The sequence below is a fragment of the Ranitomeya imitator genome, chromosome 4, assembly GCF_032444005.1.
Source record: "Ranitomeya imitator isolate aRanImi1 chromosome 4, aRanImi1.pri, whole genome shotgun sequence".
NCBI lineage: Eukaryota > Metazoa > Chordata > Amphibia > Anura > Dendrobatidae > Ranitomeya > Ranitomeya imitator.
The window spans coordinates 569,066,402-569,088,983 of NC_091285.1; the positions used below are offsets into that span (position 1 = coordinate 569,066,402).

Below are 22,582 nucleotides of genomic sequence, written 5' to 3' on the forward strand. Positions count from 1 at the left end.
CCTGGAATTTCTGCAGAAGGGGTTGGAACGTGGCCTGGCGACCAGCACCTTAAAGGTCCAGGTGGCAGCCCTTGGGGCGTTCTATAATCAAGTTAAACACTTAAACCTCAAGGCAAGGTGCACATATAAAGCACATAAAAGGGGGTACCATCACCACCAATGCACACCAATGGACAAATCGTAGATTTAAAATGATAACCAGAGAAAAAAAAATGAAACAAATGTCCAATAATTGAATATATAGCAATATTTATTAGGGGATGTACAACGTAAGGTAGAGTGGGGGACAAAATACCAAGAGGGGCAGTGACATGATAAAAAAAAGCCCCTCAATTCCACCATTGCACCTTGGGTTTTGTTTTACGTTGTTTATTGAGCAGCCAAAATTACCTGGCAATAGGACTATTCGGGTCAGTGCGATTATGGTGATACAAAACTTATATAATTGTTTTTGATTATGTTTGGGCTGCATTTTCTGAGACCCATAACTAATTTACCGTACTTTTATAACAGTGGTGTTACATGAGGGCTTCTTTTTGTGTAGCAAGCTGCAGTTTTTATTGGTACAATTTCTGGATACAAATGACATTTTGATAATTTTTTATTGCCTTTATTGGGAAAGTTGTAATAACAAAAAAAAAAAAACAATTCTGGATTTGTGCCAGACTAATCAAAGTGTCTGACGATATTTGATAAATTTGGTGCATCTTTATATGTAACACTTCTGGCTAAAGCTATATATCCACTCCACCTTCCCCCCCCTTTTTTTTTTTTATATATACGGTACTTTTTATTTACAACTTCAAAAAAGTCACTGATGCAAAAGTCTTGATAAATTTTCCACTAAGTTCTTTATTTTGTACAGAGTGGGTTATATCTCTTTCATTTTCCTTATTTTTCTACATTACCTGTTTTGAAGCCACTGTTATGATTCTGAAATAATACAGACGACATATAGGTAATTACCCTGTGTTATATTGTAACAAAGCAACAACTATACTTTTGTTTTCATTTCAATACAAAAATAGCACCACAAACCATTGTAAAGTGTACAGCACCATAGTAACAGTGGAACATCCTTCGCACAATACACAAGCATCTTTGTGATCAGTTAGCACCATTGTAAAATGCTACAAAAAGCTCATTTATCCCATGCATCCGGCATACATACAAACCTAATGTATAGAGAACGTCACTGGTTTGGTCTGGCTCGTTTTTCATGCCTATCAGAACTGCGACACAGTAGTTAAATCTTAAAGGGAATCTGTCAGCAGGATTTCACCACCCAAAGTATTTATATCTGCATGTAACATTTACAAAGACAAGCCCAGTAATACCTTTACATGGCCAGTCCTTTCCTCCTTTACTGAGAAATCAGCATATGAATTGATACGCAAAAAAACTACCGCAGATCTGAAGCCTCCGTCACTCCAGCTCTATTTCCTATCCCGAGCCACCTGCTCCTGCTTGACTGACAGCCTCTATGCTGTGTGACTTCAGGCAAACGAGCTGTCCATCAAGCAGAAGGAGGCGCCGCTTGGGCAGAGAATAGAGCTGGAGTGACAGAGGCTTCAGCTCTACAGTAGGTTTGTTTTTCACCCTCATTTGTATATCAATTTAAAATGCTGATTTCTCAGTAGAGGAGGAACGGACTGACCATGTAAAGGTATTGTTGAACTTGTTTTTCAAAGAGGGACGTGCGCTTATATTTTGTGGTGTTAAATCGTGCCGAAAGAGTCCCTTCAAAAATTGGAATTGGAAGATGTAATTTTTTATTTCGGTTGGCATATCCATAATTGGTTTTTTAGAGAACAATGCTCGGTCATCAGCCACACATTTGTTAAAACCATCCTTTCCACCTTCCAATTTATCCCTAAAGCTATGTTCACATGGAGGTTTTTTTCTTTTCTTTAGACTTTAGACATTCTAGAAGCAATCCTTTCTTGGGGAGTTTATCTTTTCGTGAAGTGGTGTGCAGTTTTTTTCAGCCTATTTGTTTTTCTTCACCAGGTTTTTCAAAATATATTCAGGAAAAAAAGGTTCAAAAACTCCTCAGGTGAACATGGATTTCCGATAGAAATTAATAGGAAGAGCTTTTCGAGCATTTTTGGATAATTTTTTGTACAGGGATATTGAGTGCTCACAAAGTGAACATAGCCCGAGAGCTCATAGAGCTCTGTCTGCAATACAACATTGGGGTGTCATCATTAAAGAAGTCTCATCAAAATTTTCACTCCATTATCCTATGTAGTGATATGTGCATTAATTCATTACTGCCCTTTAACCACTTACCGCCAAAGCCTGTTTTCACTTTCCTGATTTTTCAAATGACACTTGTCACTTTATGTGGTAATAACTCTGGAATATTTCAACAAATCCCAGAGAGTTTTTTTTCATGACACATTATATTTTATGATAATGGTAAGTTTAAGAAAGCGATCAGTAAGTATATCAATACACTTACACACCATTACAGAGATAAGTAGGACGGACTCTGAAATATAAATTGTGATGAGACTACTTCTGTAACAAGTATTTGGAGATTTACACCACATCTGTGAGTTCTGTTTGGCAAACATCCGCAATCGTACAGTATATGTCTGCCATTAACTCATACACAGCTCAACGTTCTCATGAATCAAACCTTTCTTAGTGTTAAATGCCCTTGTTGTACAAGTAACCTCTAGCGTTTAGCTATGAAAGTCCCCTTTGAATGTCACCTCTCTCTGGTAGACACACCTTTGTACCAGAGATAGGACTAGTAAGTTGTATTTAGTACAATTTTCCACCAGATGTCAGTAAATCACAATACAATGAGGAGAAGATGAGATTAGCGGGACTGTCAGACTCATCTGACCGCTTATGCTCTGTCCTCCCCACAATTTCTTAAATTAAGAACTATCAGATAATCTATTTAAGGCTCTACAAATAAAATGTGCTCACGGCACCTGAATCTCCTTTGTACAATGCTGATTACTTTGCTACTTATGATAATAATTATAGATTTTTATCACTACTACATCTGTGTTATGTACAGAATTTAGCAATACATTATATCTATATGTACACGTTTCACATGTGGTATACCTTGCCTTAGTGGTGCAGAGGTCTATATCTGAGCCAGTACAAGTTTAATGGATAGAAGAATATTGAGGACATCCCATCTATCCACTTAGTGGCAATCTTTAATAACCTATTGTTTTGAGAGTTAGTATTATAACTAAAATATAAGAACAACAAGGCAGATTTATGAAACTGTCTAAAAGTAAAATTGCCTTTGTTGTCCATAGGCACCAATGAGCACAGCTTTAATTTTTGTTTGCGAGTTTGAAAATTCAAAGCTGCACCTTGATTGGCTGCGGTCTGCAACTAAAGGGGTTTTCATTAACTTTTTCCCTATTGTTTGAGCCAACAGAATGGGAACATTACATCACCATAGAATTGCTTCTGCAATACAATGGCTTTCTCCAATGGACTTCAGTTACAACTTGCATCATGCAGGGAACAGAAGTAAAACTGCCTTGCAAATCATAAGATCGTAACCACCATATGCGTCTAGGAATGTGAAAATAATAATAGAGCAGGTGTGTCATACTCTGGCCCACAGGGAGAGTATGTTTGGCTCGCAACATCGGGTAAGTCCCTCGAATATATTTGGCTCGTGATGCAGGTCAGGTATCCCAACACCTTCATCTGGCATCGCAGTTAAAAGCAGTGATGGAGGAGGGAGCATCAGCTGGCGCTCCCTCTCCCATCATTCCCCTCTGCGTCTGACATCTCAGCGCAGCATGCAAGATGATATCAGTACAACATGTCCACTGTACCAAGATGTACAGAGAATCTGAAGACACAACGATGAGACTGGAGCAGTGGGGGAACAGGCAGAGGTGAGTAGTTATTATTTTTAATGTGGGGCCCTTTGTACTATGTGGAGCTTTATGTGAGGCCATTATACTGTATGGAGGACTTTGGCCGTTATACTGTATGGAGAACTGTGTCCGCTATACTGTATGGAGGACTATGGCCATTATACTGTATGGAGGACTATGGCTGCTATACTGTATGGAGGACTAAGGCTGCTATACTGTATGGAGGACTATGGCCATTATACTGTATGGAGGACTATGGCCGTTATACTGTATGGAAGACTATGGCCATTATACTGTATGGAGGACTATGGCTGCTATACTGTATGGAGGACTATGGCCATTATACTGTATGGAGAACTATGGCTGCTATACTGTATGGAAGACTATGGCCATTATACTGTATGGAGGACTATGGCTGCTATACTGTATGGAGGACTATGGCCGTTATACTGTATGGAGAACTATGTCTGCTATACTGTATGGAGGACTATGGCCGTTATACTGTATGGAGAACTAAGGCTGCTATACTGCATGGAGGACAATGGCCATTATACTGTATGGAGGACTATGGCCATTATACTGTATGGAGCACTTTTTCTCGCCATTATACTGTATGGAGGGCTGTGTGGGGATTACAGTAGGAGAATCATACTGTGATGGGGTCACCATTCTTTGTCGGGGGGATTGAGGGATGGGCAGTACAGTAGGGTCATCACACTGCGTGTGGAGGAATTGTGGGGGTATCATACTGTGTTTGGAGGCACTTTTGTTTGCATCAAACTTAATTATCTGTATTATTCAAGGTTTTTTATTCTTTGTTATTACATATTTAAATTAGGCTTTTTACTGCTCTTACATAACATATTATTACAAATTTTTATTGTAAGATCTATTAATTAAAATGTACTTTGCTCATGGGACAACCCCTTTAAGTTTGTTTCCATATGAAAAAGTTCATAATTATATTTGATGACGAGGAAAAACGTTATCAATTGTAGACGTTTAAAAAAATAATAATAATAATAATAATAATATCTCTCTCTCTCCTTCTGTGTATACGAGTTTGACATCCCTGCATTGGAGTAATGTTTAATGAAAACTGATATATTACTGGCTACATGGGATACAGTAGATCACTTGGTGGTTGTAGGAAGTAGTTGACCGATCACAGGGAAGCAGTTCAGTGGCAGCTCCTCCTGACCCGATAGCACTCCTCCTGTGTACCAGTGTCACGCCCAAAGTCACTGTGTAGCCCCAGCCTAAGGCTGCCGTCACACTAGCAGTATTTGGTCAGTATTTTACATCAGTATTTGTAGCCAAAACCAGGAGTGGAAGAATTAGAGGAGAAGTATAATAGAAACATATGCAGCATTTCTGCATTTATCACCCACTCCTGGTTTTGGCTACAAATACTGATGTAAAATACTGACCAAATACTGCTAGTGTGACGGCAGCCTTAGGCAACTGTCACACGTGCAACTGCAATGAGAGAAACTCGTGCCTCAATACCCGGCACTGCCGCCGGCACTCAGGACCGGAGTGTGCGGCTGCATGTATTTCTATGCAGCTGAACGCTCCGGTCTGAACCGCCGGCGGCAGTGTCGGGTACTGAGGCGAGAGGCTCGCACGAGTTTCTCGCATTGCAGTTGCAAGTGTGACAAAGGTCTTAGGTGGATCATAAGCTGCACCTTGGATGCATTTTATAACTGAAGTCCTATAAGCCCAAATATGTTTGTATCCTGCTACAATAGAAGGACGGAATATAAAACAGTAGAAAAAAAAATATATATATATATATATACACACAAGGAGATATACAATACATAGAAGCTGATACAATATCCCAATTTTGTTGAACCCTTACAAGTGAAAGGGTCTATATGACAGGAGCTGTGGAAGACTTTCCACCTGTCAAAAGAAAAAAAAAGACACAGAACTAAAACAAACAAACAAAAAAAAAAGCATATGAGCATTAACACAAGGATGGAGAACAGTGATCTGGTATTCGTAGGGAACATAATAAAAAGTGGTATGAACACAGTTCTGCTGTGCCCATTGCCAATCACACTGTAGTGCATTTTCTGAACACCGTAACAACCACATATTTGCATCCACAATTATAATAATGTAGTGTTTACCATTAATCTAATTGTCCAGGATCATAAAATGGGTAAGAATGTGTGTTAAAATAACTAATACACATACGGTCAATTCCTCCCCGTCTCAGTGTTGTCATTCTGATTGTCCACCATTTCTTGTTCCTTTAGGTGCAGTGATCTTGTGCCGTACATCCACTACATCACTGACCTCAGCAATGGTTCCAGCACGTATGGTACAAGACCACTGAGGCTACGTATTGCCTGCAGCCATCTCATATGAATGGATAATAGTGAAAAAAGTGTGGCAGGAACTGACCTGGTGAGTACTGGTTAAAGAGAGCGTCTGCACAAACAGACTGTCCAAACCAAGCACAGGTACCCGTTGCAACCTTGAGGTGGCCAAACAATTTACTTCACTCTCCCAGCTGCCTATTTTTATCCATCTATGCCCACCTCTTCCTTGATTGACCGCTCTGGCTTTACAGGAACCATAGAAGAAAAAGCAGTGGGAACGTGCATAGAAACTGCTCAGCCACGTCAAGAATATACTGCACATGTGCTTGGTTTGAACAGTCATTTTGTGCTAACAGACCTTTTAATTTATTATTTTAACACATTTGCTCCTTACTCTATTATTATTTTTTTTTTAAATCCCCAATAACCCCTTAAATGCTGCGTTTATCCACCTATGTGCATTCATCAAGTGTCTTCTAGACTCTGTAGTAAGACTGCATGACCGAACGCAGAAAAACAGTAACTGATCCAGGACCCCATACAGCTACTTGTCCCATTTGTTGCCGATTTTGGTGACATACAAGCACCAATATTGAAGAAAGAGTCCCTTGTAAATGTTACATAAGTCACAAGCTACAATACTGCGAAGGATGCCAGTTTATAAGTGACAAGGAAAAGAAGAATCCATGAGTGGTGTATTTCTAGAAGACACAGCTGTCTCCTGGCACGCTGCGACCCCATATTCACATTATACAATAGCTGTAACATTAGGAAGAAACTGGCGGATTTACTGGTGTGTCTAATATTCACGGAGTGACAGTAAAAAAGAAAACACAGGCTGGTAGCCATTACTATACAGATAACTCAACAGTGTGCAAATATTGATCAGCCACTAAGCACCTTAGTATGGACACGGCCACATGTCAGCCGCCACTTTACTGCTGCTGATTGCAGATAGCCTCATTGTGCAGCTGCCACTCATAGAAGAATGTCATTTTGGATGGTTTGGCCTTTTTTTTACATTTTTGGGCAAACCACTAAAATATATCACATTTTCTCCAGTCTGCTTGATTTGCCTGAGAATATGTTTGCATAATCCAGATGAAGTCATTTAGCATGTTAAACATCCAGGAGACAATCGGTGAAGCAGAAGAACAAGCTCAGCAGTATACAGAGCATGTGCCGACATGGCCCCCTGTTATCGTTACCCAGCACCATTGTGTTCAAGTCTTGTTTTGCTGATTGTAGCACTTCTGTCCTGTGTGCAATGCTCCGCTCAGCGCTGGGGGTCACTAGCTTTGTGGCTGCAGCTTGGTAGCGTAGAAGTCCCTGCATGTCTGGCAGCAGCGTTGGTACCACCTCATATCCTGGCACAGGTTCTTTTCTCGTACAACTCTGCAGTACACTGTCCATTGGTCACCTGTACACTTGTAGGTCAGAGCCGCTGGAAGAAAAGGGAATAGAGAATGATACATCATACTATATCACAAACCACTAGAAATAGATCTAAGTCGTATTACCAATGAGAATTACTATTTATGGTGGGTGGCACCAAGAGTCTTGCCACATTACATCACCTTTAGGGTATGTCCATATGGTAGAGGGAAAAAAATCAATTGCAGAGTTTGGCACAAAAGTTTTACATGCTGCAGATTTGCCACAAATTTGCCAAGGGTGAAATCTGTGGAGAAAATCTGGAGAAAAAGTTGACATTTTCTTATATGTAAATGAGCTGTTTAAATCTATAGGCCGGACATAGATCTTTCAGACAATCTGCCTCCATAGATTATTTTAAATTAAGGCGTTACCAGGGTGAGACATGTAATGACTGACAGTCTGCTCTGCTGATCTACATGTCTCACACTGGTAATGCCCCATTCCATTTATAATAACCTCTGTGATCAGATTCTCGGGATCTGTTTCTGTGCACTAATGTTAACAGCTCATGTACATACAACCCCCGGCAAAAATTATGGAATCACCGGCCTTGGAGAATGTTCATTCAGTTCTTTAATTTTGTAGAAAAAAAGCAGATCACAGACATGGTACAAAACTACAGTCATTTCAAATGGCAACTTTCTGGCTTTAAGAAACACTAAGGCCATGTTCACACGTTGCGGTTTTTACCGAGGATCCGCTGCGTTTTTGACGCTGCGGATCTGCAGCAGTTTCCCATGCAGTTTACAGTACCATGTAAACCTATGGAAAACCAAATCCGCTGTGCACATGCTGCGGAAAAAAATGCGTGGAAACGCAGTGCTGTTTTTTCCACAGCATGTCAATTCTTTGTGCCGATCTGCAGCGTTTCTGCACCCATTGACTTGCATTGAGTCAGGCATATCCGCAGCAAAACCGCAGATGTAAAAAAGATCTGCGGTTTAGCTGCAGGTGAAAACGCTACAGATCGGGAGGGGGGAGTGTGTGGGCGGAGTGTGGGTGGAGACTGTGCGTGTATATGTGTGCAAACAGGGTCTGTGCGGGGCTGTCAGGGGTCTGTGCGGGGCTCTCAGAGGTCTGTGCGGGTTGCCGGGGGGTATGTGCGGGGGTCTGTGCGGGCTGCCGGGGGGTATGTGCGGGGCTCTCGGAGGTCGGTGCGGGCTGCCAAGGGTCTGTGTGGGCTGCAGGAGGTGTATGGGAGTTGTTGGGGGTCTAGGCGGGCTGCCGGGGGTCTGTGCGGGGCTCTCTGTCTGTGCAGGCTGCCGGGGTCTGTGGGGGCTGCCGGGGGTCAGTGTGGGGCTCTTGGGGGTCTGTGCGGGCTGCTGGGAGGGTCTGTGCGGGGCTCTCGGGGGTCTGTGCGGGGGTCTGTGTGTGTGTGCAGGCATCTTCCGATGGGACTACAAGTCCCATCGGGCTATGCCTGCTACAGTGACAGTGACTGACACATTAGCCAATGATGGGACAGTAGTAGTCCCATCATCCGGCTAATGTGTTGAATGTAAAAAAAAACCAAAACAAACATATAACATACAACAGAACATACAACACAACAGAACATACAACATATAACAGTACATACAACATATAGCAGTACATACAACATATAACAGTACTTACCACATATAACAGTACATACAACATAACAGAACATACAACAGAACATATAACAGAACATAAAACAGAACATATAACAACATACAACAGAACATACAACATATTACATACAACATACAACATATAACAGTACATACAACATAACTGTACATACAACATACAACATATAACAGTACATGCAACATACAACATATAACAGGACATACAACTGTACATACAACATAACAGTACATACAATATACAACATATAACAGTACATACAGTACATTCATACAATACATACATATAGACATACAGTACATACAACATAGAGTACATACTCACCATCACCTTGATCCGCAAAGCCATTTTCACCTGTAAAAAATATTAAAATAATAAACAAACAATATACTCCCTGTGTCCGCAGATATCCAATTAAAACGAATGTCCCACGACGATCTCCCGTGGAGAGCAGCCACATCAGCTGATGTGACCGCTCTCCAGGGGCTCCAGGAATACAATGACGGAAGGTATCCTTCCACACTGTATTCTTCCGCCACTGTAAAAAATAGTCCCTAGTCTCACTTGTGGCACTGCTGTGTGAGAAATTTCCCACGCAGCATTGCCATAAAGTGAGACTCTGAACTCAAGTAACCTCTTAAGTGATGCACTGCAGGAGCCATTGTCTCCTGTCAGTGTGTCACTGAAGGTCTATAGAGCAGTGACATCACCCGATGTCACTGTTCTATTGGGGAGATCGTCGTGGGACACTCGTTATTAATTGGACTGCGTTGGACAGGGAGTATACGGTTTATTATTTTTAATTTTTTGCAGGCGATCAAGTATGGTAAGTATGTTTAAATTAAGAATATTAAAATACTTTTCTGACTGTGTCTTTAATTTTTTTTTAACTCTTTCTCTACTATTGGATTAATAATGGATAGGCGTCTTATTGACGCCTCTCCATTATTAACCGGGCTTAATGTCACCTTAGATTAGCAAGGTGACATTAACCCCTTATTACCCCATATCCCACCGCTACATGGGAGTGGAAAGAAAGGGGCTAAGTGCAAGAATTGGCGCATCTTACAGATGCGTAATTTCTGGGGCGGCTGCAGGCTGGTATTTGCAGCCGGGGGCACCAAAATCCATGGCCCCTCTGTAGGCTATGAATAGGAGCCCGCAGCTGTCTGCGTATCCTTTCTGGCTATAAAATATAGGGGGACCCCACGTCATAATTTTTTTTGGGGTCCTCCTATTTTAATAGCCAGTAAAGGCTACGCAGACAGCTGCAGGCTGATATTCATAGCCTGGGAGGGGCCATGGGTATTACCCCCTTCCTGGGCTACAAATATTCAAGCCCGGCCGTCGGCTTTTCCCCTCTGGCACAGAAAATTGCGCGGAAGCCCACGTCATTTTTTCCCATTTTTTAAATTAAACGTTCATTAAGAAACATAGGCCTTGCTATTATATATCAATGAATATATCTATGGATATATCCATAGATAAATCTATATATCTATACATGGATATCTATGGATATATCTATAGATATATGTATAGATAGAACTATGGCTATATCTATAGATATAACTATGGCTATATCTATCTATAGATATATTTATAGACAGATAGATATATCTATGTATCTATAGATATAACTATCTGGCTACTTTCACACATCAGGTTTTTGCCGTCAGGCACAATCCGGCGAGTTTTGAAAAAAATGGATCCGTTTTTTTTTCCGCCAGATCCATTTTTTTCTCATAGGATTGTATTCGCACCAGATTGCACATGATGGACACACGTTTCATCTGTTTATTGCCAGATCCGTCAGAAAAGCTATTTCCGGTGGACGGAGAAAACGTACAGAAGAACGGCTTTTCTGTCCGGCGAAAAAATGCACAGCGAAGGATCCGGTGAAAAACGTATGAAACTGAGATGTGAAATGATGAATCTGGCCTCCGAATCTGGTTTTTTATGCATTTTTTGCCATTGAAATCAAGCACATCTTCCATACTCTCTCTCTCTAAAAAAAAAAACGGATCAGTTGCATCAGTTTTTCACTATTTGCAACGGATCTGTTTTTTCAAAAATTCGCCAGATCCTGCCTGATGGATAGATGTAGGTAGATATATGGATAGTTAGGCTATTTTCACACATCAGTTTGTTTCAGTCAGGCGGGATCTGGCGAATTTTTGAAAAATTGGATCCGTTGCAAATAGTGAAAAACTGATGCAACTAATCCGTTTTTTTTTTAGAGAGAGAGAGAATGGAAGATGTGTATGATTTCAATGGCAAAAATGCATGAAAAAAAATGGATTCGGAGGCTAAATTCATCATTTCACATCTCAGTTTCATACATTTTTTGCCGGATCCGTCGCTGTGCGTTTTTTCGCCAGACAGAAAAAAACTTTCATCTGTACGTTATCAGCGTCCACCGGAAACAGGTTTTTTTTTTACGGATCCAGCAAAAAACGGATGAAACGTGTGGCCATCAGGCACAATCCGGCGCTAATACAACTCTATGAGAAAAAAAACCAGTTCCGGCGAAAAAAAAACGGATCCTTTTTTTAAAAACTCACCGGATTATGCCTGACGGCAAAAACCTGATGTGTGAAAGTAGCCTAACTTTCCATATATCTATCTACATCTATCCATAGATATATCTATCTACATCTATCTATCTCATTTCTTCTGTCTACAGTCATGGCCAAAAGTATTGACACCCCTGCAATTCTGTTAGATAATACTCATTTTCTTCCTGAAAATGATTGCAAACACAAATTATTTGGCATTATTATATTCATTTAATTTGTCTTAAATGAAAAAACACAAAAGAGTATGAAGCAAAAAGCAAAACATTGATCATTTCACACAAAACTCCGAAAATGGGCCAGACAAAAGTATTGGCACCCTCAGCCTAATACTTGGTTGCACAACTTTTAGCCAAAATAACTGCGACCAACCGCTTCCGGTAACCATCAATGATTTTCTTACAATGCTCTGCTGGGATTTTAGACCATTCTTCTTTGGCAAACTGCTCCAGGTCCCTGATATTTGAAGGGTGCCTTCTCCAAACTGCCATTTTTAGATCTCTCCACAGGTGTTCTATGGGATTCAGGTCTGGACTCATTGCTGGCCACCTTAGAAGTCTGCAGTGCTTTCTCTCAAACCATTTTCTAGTGCTTTTTGAAGTGTGTTTTGAGTCATTGTCCTGCTGGAAGATCCATGACCTCTGAGGGAGACCCAGCTTTCTCACACTGGGCCCTACATTATGCTGCAAAATTTGTTGGTAGTCTTCAGACTTCATAATGCGATGCACACGGTCAAGCAGTCCAGTGCCAGAGGCAGCAAAGCAACCCCTAAATATCAGGGAACCTCCGCCATGTTTGACTGTAGGGATCATGTTCTTTTCTTTGAATGCCTCTTTTTTCTCCTGTAAACTCTATGTTGATGCCTTTGCCCAAAAAGCTCTACTTTTCTCATCTGACCAGAGAACATTCTTCCAAAACGTTTTAGGCTTTTTGAGGTACCGGTAAGTTTTGGCAAACTCCAGCCTGGCTTTTTTATGTCTCGGGGTAAGAAGTGGGGTCTTCCTGGGTCTCCTACCATACAGTCCCTTTTTCATTCAGACGCCGACGCATAGTACGGGTTGACACTGTTGTACCCTCGGACTGCAGGGCAGCTTGAACTTGTTTGGATGTTAGTCGAGGTTCTTTATCCAACATCTGCACAATCTTGCGTTGAAATCTCTTGTCAATTTTTCTTTTCCGTCCACATCTAGGGAGGTTAGCCACAGTGCCATGGGCTTTAAAGTTCTTGATGACACTGCGCACGGTAGACACAGAAACATTCAGGTCTTTGGAGATGGACTTGTAGCCTTGAGATTGCTCATGCTTCCTCACAATTTGGTTTCTCAAGTCCTCAGACAGTTCTTTGGTCTTCTGTCTTTTCTCCATGCTCAATGTGGTACACACAAGGACACAGGACAGAGGTTGAGTCAACTTTAATCCATGTCAACTGGCTGCAAGTGTGATTTAGTTATTGCCAACACCTGTTAGGTGCCACAGGTAAGTTACAGGTGCTGTTAATTACACAAATTAGAGAAGCATCACATGATTTTTCGAACAGTGGCAATACTTTTGTCCACCCCCTTTTTTATGTTTGGTGTGGAATTATATCCAATTTTGGCTTTAGGACAATTCTTTTTGTGTTTTTCCATTTAAGACAAATTAAATGAAGATAATAATACCAAATAATTTGTGTTTGCAATCATTTTCAGGAAGAAAATGAGTATTATCTGACAGAATTGAAGGGGTGTCAATACTTTTGGCCATGACTATCTATCTATCTATCTATCTATCTATCTATCTATCTATCTATCTATCTATCTATCTATGTCTAAGTAATGAAGTGTGGGTTGGAGAAATGTAAAAGAGGAGGTTGGACAAGACATGACATCACAAATCTTTTTTTTTGTTCAATAATACATCTTTATTTAGCTTTCAAAAACGCATACATAAAAGCATCAAAAACTACAGCAAAAACCGCACAAAAAACGCACCTGCGTTTTCTGCCAAGAGCTGCGGATTTAGTACAGAAAAAGCTGCAGGCAAATCTGCAACGTGTGCACATACCCTTAAAGAAATCAATAACAAAAAATGTGGTAGTCAGTAATGGTTTTGGTTTTTTTTAACCAAGCATAGGGAAAAATTATGGAATCACTCAATTCTGAGGAAAAAAATTATGGAATCATGAAAAAAAACACTCCAAAACATCACTAGTATTTTATTGCACCACCTCTGGCTTTTCTAACAGCTTGCAGTCCCTGAGGCATGGACTCAATGAGTGTCAAACAGTACTCTTCATCAATCTGGCTCCAACTTTCTCTGATTGCTGTTGCCAGATCAGCTTTGCAGGTTGGAGCCTTGTCATGGACCATTTTCTTCAACTTCCACCAAAGATTTGCAGTTGGATAGAGATCCGGACTATTTGCAGGCCATGACATTGACCCTATGTCTTTTTTCAAGGAATGTTTTCACAGTTTTTGCTCTATGGCAGGATGCATTATCATATTGAAAAATGATTTCATCATCCACAAACATCGTTTCAATTGATGGGATAAGAAAAATGTCCAAAATATCAACATAAACTTGTGCATTTATTGAAGATGTAATGACAGCCATCTCCCCAGTGCCTTTACCTGACATGCAGCCTCATATCATCAATGACTGTGGAAATTTGCATGTTCTCTTCAGGCAGTGATCTTGACAAATCTCATTGGAACGGCACCAAACAAAAGTTCCAGCATCATCACCTTGCCCAATGCAGATTCGTGATTCATCACTGAATATGACTTTCATCCAGTCATCCACAGTCCACGATTGCTTTTCCTTAGCCCATTGTAACCTTCTTTTTTCTGTTTAGGTGTTAATGATGGCTTTCGTTTAGCTTTTCTGTATGTAATTCCCATTTCCTTTATGCGGTTTCTTACAGTTCGGTCACAGACGTTGACTCCAGTTTCCACCCATTCATTCCTCATTTGTTTTGTTGTGCATTTCCTGTTTTGGAGACATTTTGCTTTAAGTTTTCGGTCTTCCTTGGTCTACCAGTGTGTTTGCCTTTAACAACCTTCCCATGTTGTTTGTGTTTGCTCCAGATTTTAGACACAGCTGACTGTGAACAACCAACATCTTTTTCAGCATTGCGTCATGATTTACCCTCTTTTAAGAGTTTGATAATCCTCTCCTATGTTTCAATTGTTATCTCTCGTGTTGGAGCCATGATTCACGTCAGTCCACTTGGTGCAACAGCTCTCCAAGGTGTGATCACTCCTTTTTAGATGCAGACTAACGAGCAGATCTAATTTGATGAAGGTGTTATTTTTGGGTATAAAAATTTACAAGGTGATTCCATAATTTTTTCCTCAGAATTGAGTGACTTCATAATTTTTCCCCTATGCTTGGTTAAAAAAAGTAACCATTACTGACTACCACATATTTTTGTTCTTGATTTCTTTTAGTGTTTCTTAAAGCCAGAAAGTTGCCATTTGAAATGACTGTAGTTTTGTGCCATGTCTGTGATCTGCTTTTTTTTCTTTACCATGAGATACGGCCTTCCCAAAACCCTGTCTGATGACAAATGCACACTAAGCAGGATGTAGCCGGCCTCCACTGATAAAGGCTAGGGGCGGCACAGGTGCAAACTACTTGATAAAAACAGCCACCCCAACCAAACATTGCAGGGGTTGGCTGCCTAGCAGAAAAAATGCACATTGATATGACTCACATAGGACGCCAGTCACACTGATAAGTGTAGTGCACAGTGTCTGTATGCAACCTATTGATGACGCCCCTTGTATTAACAGGCGGGCTGCCCAGCACTAAAAAAATGCAGCACACAGTGACAGACGCCCCAGAAAAACCTAGCCAACATAAAGAGGTCTGGCCACATCCTGCAAAAAAGGATATGATAAAGTGCAAAAAAATGCATGCATATGATAAATGCATACACTATATGGGGTATTGGTTTAATATTTTGGCCAAAATAAAGTAAGCCCGCAACCCAACCGCAAGGTATGTATTTTTTCTGAGTTTTTTCTATGTTAGCTGTTTTTTATATTAGTGGTAGGACCCGCAATATTATGGGGACCCTTGCCGTTGGGTTGCGGGCTTACTTTATTTTGGCCAAAATATTAAACCAATACCCCATATAGTGTATGCATTTATCATATGCATGCATTTTTTTGCACTTTATCATATCCTTTTTTGCAGGATGTGGCCAGGCCTCTTTATGTTGGCTAGGTTTTTCTGGGGCGTCTTTCACTGTGTGCTGCATTTTTTTAGTGCTGGGCAGCCCGCCTGTTAATACAAGGGGCGTCATCAATAGGTTGCATACAGACACTGTGCACTACACTTATCAGTGTGACTGGCGTCCTATGTGAGTCATATCAATGTGCATTTTTTCTGCTAGGCAGCCAACCCCTGCAATGTTTGGTTGGGGTGGCTGTTTTTATCAAGTAGTTTGCACCTGTGCCGCCCCTAGCCTTTATCAGTGGAGGCCGGCTGCATCCTGCTTAATGTGCATTTGTCATCAGACAGGGTTTTGGGAAGACCGTATCTCATGGTATGTATTTTTTCTGAGTTTTTTCTATGTTAGCTGTTTTTGATATTAGTGGTAGGACCCGCAATATTATGGGGACCCTTGCCGTTGGGTTGCGGGCTTACTTTATTTTGGCCAAAATATTAAACCAATACCCCATATAGTGTATGCATTTATCATATGCATGCATTTTTTTGCACTTTATCATATCCTTTTTTGCAGGATGTGGCCAGGCCTCTTTATGTTGGCTAGGTTTTTCTGGGGCGTCTTTCACTGTGTGCTGCATTTTTTTAGTGCTGGGCAGCCCGCCTGTTAATACAAGGGGCGTCATCAATAGGTTGCATACAGACACTGTGCACTACACTTATCAGTGTGACTGGCGTCCTATGTGAGTCATATCAATGTGCATTTTTTCTGCTAGGCAGCCAACCCCTGCAATGTTTGGTTGGGGTGGCTGTTTTTATCAAGTAGTTTGCACCTGTGCCGCCCCTAGCCTTTATCAGTGGAGGCCGGCTGCATCCTGCTTAATGTGCATTTGTCATCAGACAGGGTTTTGGGAAGACCGTATCTCATGGTATGTATTTTTTCTGAGTTTTTTCTATGTTAGCTGTTTTTGATATTAGTGGTAGGACCCGCAATATTATGGGGACCCTTGCCGTTGGGTTGCGGGCTTACTTTATTTTGGCCAAAATATTAAACCAATACCCCATATAGTGTATGCATTTATCATATGCATGCATTTTTTTGCACTTTATCATATCCTTTTTTGCAGGATGTGGCCAGGCCTCTTTATGTTGGCTAGGTTTTTCTGGGGCGTCTGTCACTGTGTGCTGCATTTTTTTAGTGCTGGGCAGCCCGCCTGTTAATACAAGGGGCGTCATCAATAGGTTGCATACAGACACTGTGCACTACACTTATCAGTGTGACTGGCGTCCTATGTGAGTCATATCAATGTGCATTTTTTCTGCTAGGCAGCCAACCCCTGCAATGTTTGGTTGGGGTGGCTGTTTTTATCAAGTAGTTTGCACCTGTGCCGCCCCTAGCCTTTATCAGTGGAGGCCGGCTGCATCCTGCTTAGTGTGCATTTGTCATCAGACAGGGTTTTGGGAAGGCCGTATCTCATGGTATGTATTTTTTCTGAGTTTTTTCTATGTTAGCTGCTTTTTTTTCTACAAGATTAGGCTGCCGTCACACTAGTAGTATTTGGTCAGTATTTTACATCAGTATTTGGAAGCCAAAACCAGGAGTGGAACAATTAGAGGAAAAGTATAATATAATCATATGCACCACTTCTGCATTTATCACCCACTCCTGGTTTTGGCTGAGAAATACTGATGTAAAATACTGACCAAATACTGCTAGTGTGAAGGCAGCCTTAAGCAACGGAATGAACTTCCTCCAAGGCCAGTGATTCCATAATTTTTGCCAGGGGTTGTATTATTCAGCTTCCTATGACCTGCATACCCATATAGATGGCTTAGGAGGGTTATTCTTAAGGGCAGATTCCCATTAAATGCTAATCTACTTTGCTGCATCTGTAATTCATTGTGTGTTCACTGCCCACAAATTTGGATGGAAAAAATCTTCCAGCATTTCTGCTACTGATTGTAACCAAATAATGCATCGTGCTTTGAAAGTGGTTGGAACTTGCTGCGTTTCATCACTGTACTACTTGGCATATAGCAGTATAACCAATATAGTAATTCCACAGGATGCCCACACAGTGCTGCCAGTTATATAGTAATATAATATATTTATATTCCCAGGGCAGTATCAAATGGTCTATAAGTCTCCCTACACTAACTTGGCGTGCTCTACATTAGAAACATTACCTCTTGACCCTGTCAGAAGCCTCTGACATAGCCAAATTGGCTTTCTTTCTCTGCACTGATGAGGTACAAAAACCCCGAAACACGTGTCTGTAAGTGAAGTGTCTGCATTAGCTTCTTATACTAAGTCATGTGGCTTTTATAATTGCTACATCCAACAGGTGACACTAGAGTTCCTGCCCTCTTCCTCTTTGAAGAAGAAGCCTTTTGCTTATAGTAATAGAGTAATGCAAAAGGCAAAGGCAAAAACGTATCAACTAAATACCCTGTTTTTTCCATCTTTTGACTAGCACTTGCTTATTACTGTGATTTTTTTTACAACAGAGTATTTTTGACCTCACTGTGCTCTTTTGTGTCTTCAAGTTTCTTGGTGGTGTGTGAACAGGTTCCCACAGACTTGTTCAATGTGCAAGTAGCCCATGTGTTTCTGGTTCTATAATAGAGTAATGTCTATACAATAGTGCTAGCTGCAAAGTCGTATCCAAAAAGTGCTGTCAGCAAAGCAATCCAGTGTCACAGGTTGCTCCGATGTGACTTTGTTCCCCTACATCGGCCTCTGCTCTTAATCACTTCTGAAGAAGGAATTGAAAACCATTTTCCATCCTTTCTACATCTTCTTAACAACAAAAGCAATAAGCGTCTTTCCATTTTACCAACCGAGTCTGGGAGATGTGATGGTGTTGGCATTCATTTTTTCATTACAGGCTTCTTGGTGACACTGCCTGTAGGCCACTGGTTTGGACAAGAAGGAACATTCATTTCCATGGCGGCCAGTCACCTTGTGCATACACTGTACCACACGAGACTGCAAGCCTTTCCCACATGTGGAAGAGCACTGTAAGTGGAAAACAACAGGGTGAAAAGGGGACACCACTGGTACAAAAGTAAACGTTCACATAGAACAATGACAAAAGCCAATAAAACAAATACACATGTGGAAAACCTCATGGCACATACTTCACACCTTGTGAAGTATAATGAAAACTATTGTTTTCTATTATCAGCCAGTACTGGCTGGGGAGGGACTGACTGTAGCATTATTGCACCTGTAATAATAAATTATGAAGATGTCTAAAATAAATGATGCCCTGATAATAGCAGATATCTGACATCAGTGCACTTTTGGATCAAGACCAAGTTCACAGCAAGGGGCCTAACAAGTAATTAAGAATTACCGTGAATGCTTTCCCTAGGGCGCTCGGTGATGTCAGTGAAATTCACATTTAATAGGCAACACATGTGATTTTATAGAAGGACTACTTGCCGTTTCAGCATGATTGCTTTAAGATTCATTAGGTTACACATGTAAAGTTTTTCAGGCATGGAGTCTATGAAGATTTTGTAATCTACTAACCTTGGACCAGTCTCCAGTCTTCCACTCATAGCAGCCAGTGTAGTCCTCACATTCCTCCTCCTCTCTTGGCCTTGTAGCAGAATCACATTTACCCCTGGTATTGGTGCAGGAAATTCTCCTCTTCTTGGTGCCTCGGCCACAGTTAGTAGAGCACTAATATACACATTAGGAATATATACATGTAAAGAGATTGGATGAGCTCGACAAAGAAGGCTTTAGTAAATCCTAGCATCCCCCATCCTGGAGAATCTAATGTGAGAACTATGCATTGTGCCATCCCCAGTTATTCCGCCTGGAACATTGTAAGTAAACCAACAACTTCATGCTACCATTCTACTTGTCTAATGTTGTTAATCAGTGTTGCTAAAAGTATCCTACCACTGGATATCTACAGCTTCTATGCAACCGATACCATACCAGGTAAAAGTATCTGACCACTGGGTAACTACAGCTTCTATGTAACCGATACCATACCAGGTAAAAGTATCCTACCACTGGGCATCTACAGCTTCTATGTAACCGATACGATACCAGGTAAAAGTATCTGACCACTGGGTATCTACAGCTTCTATGCAACCGATACCATACCAGGTAAAAGTATCCTACCACTGGGTATCTACAGCTTCTATGCAACCGATACCATACCAGGTAAAAGTATCATATAACTGGGTATCTACAGCTTCTATGTAACCGATACCATACCAGGTAAAAGTATCCTACCACTGGGTATCTACAGCTTCTATGCAACCGATACCATGCCAGGTAAAAGTATCCTACCACTGGGTATCTACAGCTTCTATGTAACCGATACGATACCAGGTAAAAGTATCTGACCACTGGGTATCTACAGCTTCTATGTAACCGATACGATACCAGGTAAAAGTATCCTACCACTGGGTATCTACAGCTTCTATGCAACCGATACCATGCCAGGTAAAAGTATCCTACCACTGGGTATCTACAGCTTCTATGCAACCGATACGATACCAGGTAAAAGTATCTGACCACTGGGTATCTACAGCTTCTATGTAACCGATACGATACCAGGTAAAAGTATCCTACCACTGGGTATCTACAGCTTCTATGCAACCGATACGATACCAGGTAAAAGTATCCTACCACTGGATATCTACAGCTTCTATGCAACCGATACCATACCAGGTAAAAGTATCCTACCACTGGGTATCTACAGCTTCTATGCAACCGATACCATGCTAGGTAAAAGTATCCTACCACTGGATATCTACAGCTTCTATGCAACCGATACCATGCTAGGTAAAAGTATCCTACCACTGGATATCTACAGCTTCTATGCAACCGATACGATACCAGGTAAAAGTATCCTACCACTGGGTATCTACAGCTTCTATGTAACCGATACCATACCAGGTAAAAGTATCCTACCACTGGGTATCTACAGCTTCTATGCAACCGATACCATGCTAGGTAAAAGTATCCTACCACTGGATATCTACAGCTTCTATGCAACCTATACCATACCAGGTAAAAGTATCCGACCACTGGGTATCTACAGCTTCTATGCAACCGATACGATACCAGGTAAAAGTATCCTACCACTGGATATCTACAGCTTCTATGCAACCGATACGATACCAGGTAAAAGTATCCGACCACTGGGTATCTACAGCTTCTATGCAACCGATACGATACCAGGTAAAAGTATCCTACCACTGGATATCTACAGCTTCTATGCAACCGATACGATACCAGGTAAAAGTATCCGACCACTGGGTATCTACAGCTTCTATGCAACCGATACCATGCCAGGTAAAATTATCCTACCATTGGGTATCTACAGCTTCTATGCAACCGATACCATACCAGGTAAAAGTATCCTACCACTGGATATCTACAGCTTCTATGTAACCAATACCATACCAGGTAAAAGTATCCGACCACTGGGTATCTACAGCTTCTATGCAACCGATACGATACCAGGTAAAAGTATCCTACCACTGGATATCTACAGCTTCTATGCAACCGATACGATACCAGGTAAAAGTATCCTACCACTGGGTATCTACAGCTTCTATGCAACCGATACGATACCAGGTAAAAGTATCCTACCACTGGATATCTACAGCTTCTATGCAACCGATATGATACCAGGTAAAAGTATCCTACCACTGGGTATCTAAAGCTTCTATGCAACCGATACGATACCAGGTAAAAGTATCCTACCACTGGGTATCTAAAGCTTCTATGCAACCGATACGATACCAGGTAAAAGTATCCTACCACTGGTATCGGTTGCATAGCAGCTTTAGATACCGATACCAGGTAAAAGTATCCTACCACTGGGTATCTACAGCTTCTATGCAACCGATACGATACCAGGTAAAAGTATCCTACCACTGGGTATCTAAAGCTTCTATGCAACCGATACCATACCAGGTAAAAGTATCCTACCACTGGGTATCTACAGCTTCTATGCAACCGATACCATGCCAGGTAAAATTATCCTACCAATGGGTATCTACAGCTTCTATGCAACCGATACCATACCAGGTAAAAGTATCCTACCACTGGGTATCTACAGCTTCTATGCAACCGATACGATACCAGGTAAAAGTATCCTACCACTGGTATCGGTTGCATAGCAGCTTTAGATACCGATACCAGGTAAAAGTATCCTACCACTGGGTATCTACAGCTTCTATGCAACCGATACGATACCAGGTAAAAGTATCCTACCACTGGGTATCTAAAGCTTCTATGCAACCGATACCATACCAGGTAAAAGTATCCTACCACTGGGTATCTACAGCTTCTATGCAACCGATACCATGCCAGGTAAAATTATCCTACCAATGGGTATCTACAGCTTCTATGCAACCGATACCATACCAGGTAAAAGTATCCTACCACTGGGTATCTACAGCTTCTATGTAACCGATACGATACCAGGTAAAAGTATCCTACCACTGGGTATCTACAGCTTCTATGCAACCGATACCATACCAGGTAAAAGTATCCTACCACTGGGTATCTACAGCTTCTATGCAACCGATACCATGCTAGGTAAAAGTATCCTACCACTGG

The 22,582-nt window shown here is 41.2% G+C and overlaps 1 protein-coding gene across 2 annotated transcripts in view; it reads right to left on the minus strand.

Moving 5' to 3' along the window:
- Positions 1-232: 232 nt before the first annotated feature.
- Positions 233-22,582, minus strand: part of ADAMTS17 (ADAM metallopeptidase with thrombospondin type 1 motif 17) — a 434,783-nt gene continuing 412,433 nt past the window's right edge. For both annotated transcript variants that reach the window (XM_069766309.1, XM_069766308.1), the window contains 3 exons: positions 19,520-19,672; positions 18,823-19,000; positions 233-7,646 (listed from right to left, as the gene is read on the minus strand). In XM_069766309.1, coding sequence (XP_069622410.1) covers positions 7,495-7,646; positions 18,823-19,000; positions 19,520-19,672 — 483 coding nt within the window. In that variant the 3' untranslated portion in view covers positions 233-7,494. The remainder of the gene's footprint in view (positions 7,647-18,822; positions 19,001-19,519; positions 19,673-22,582) is intronic.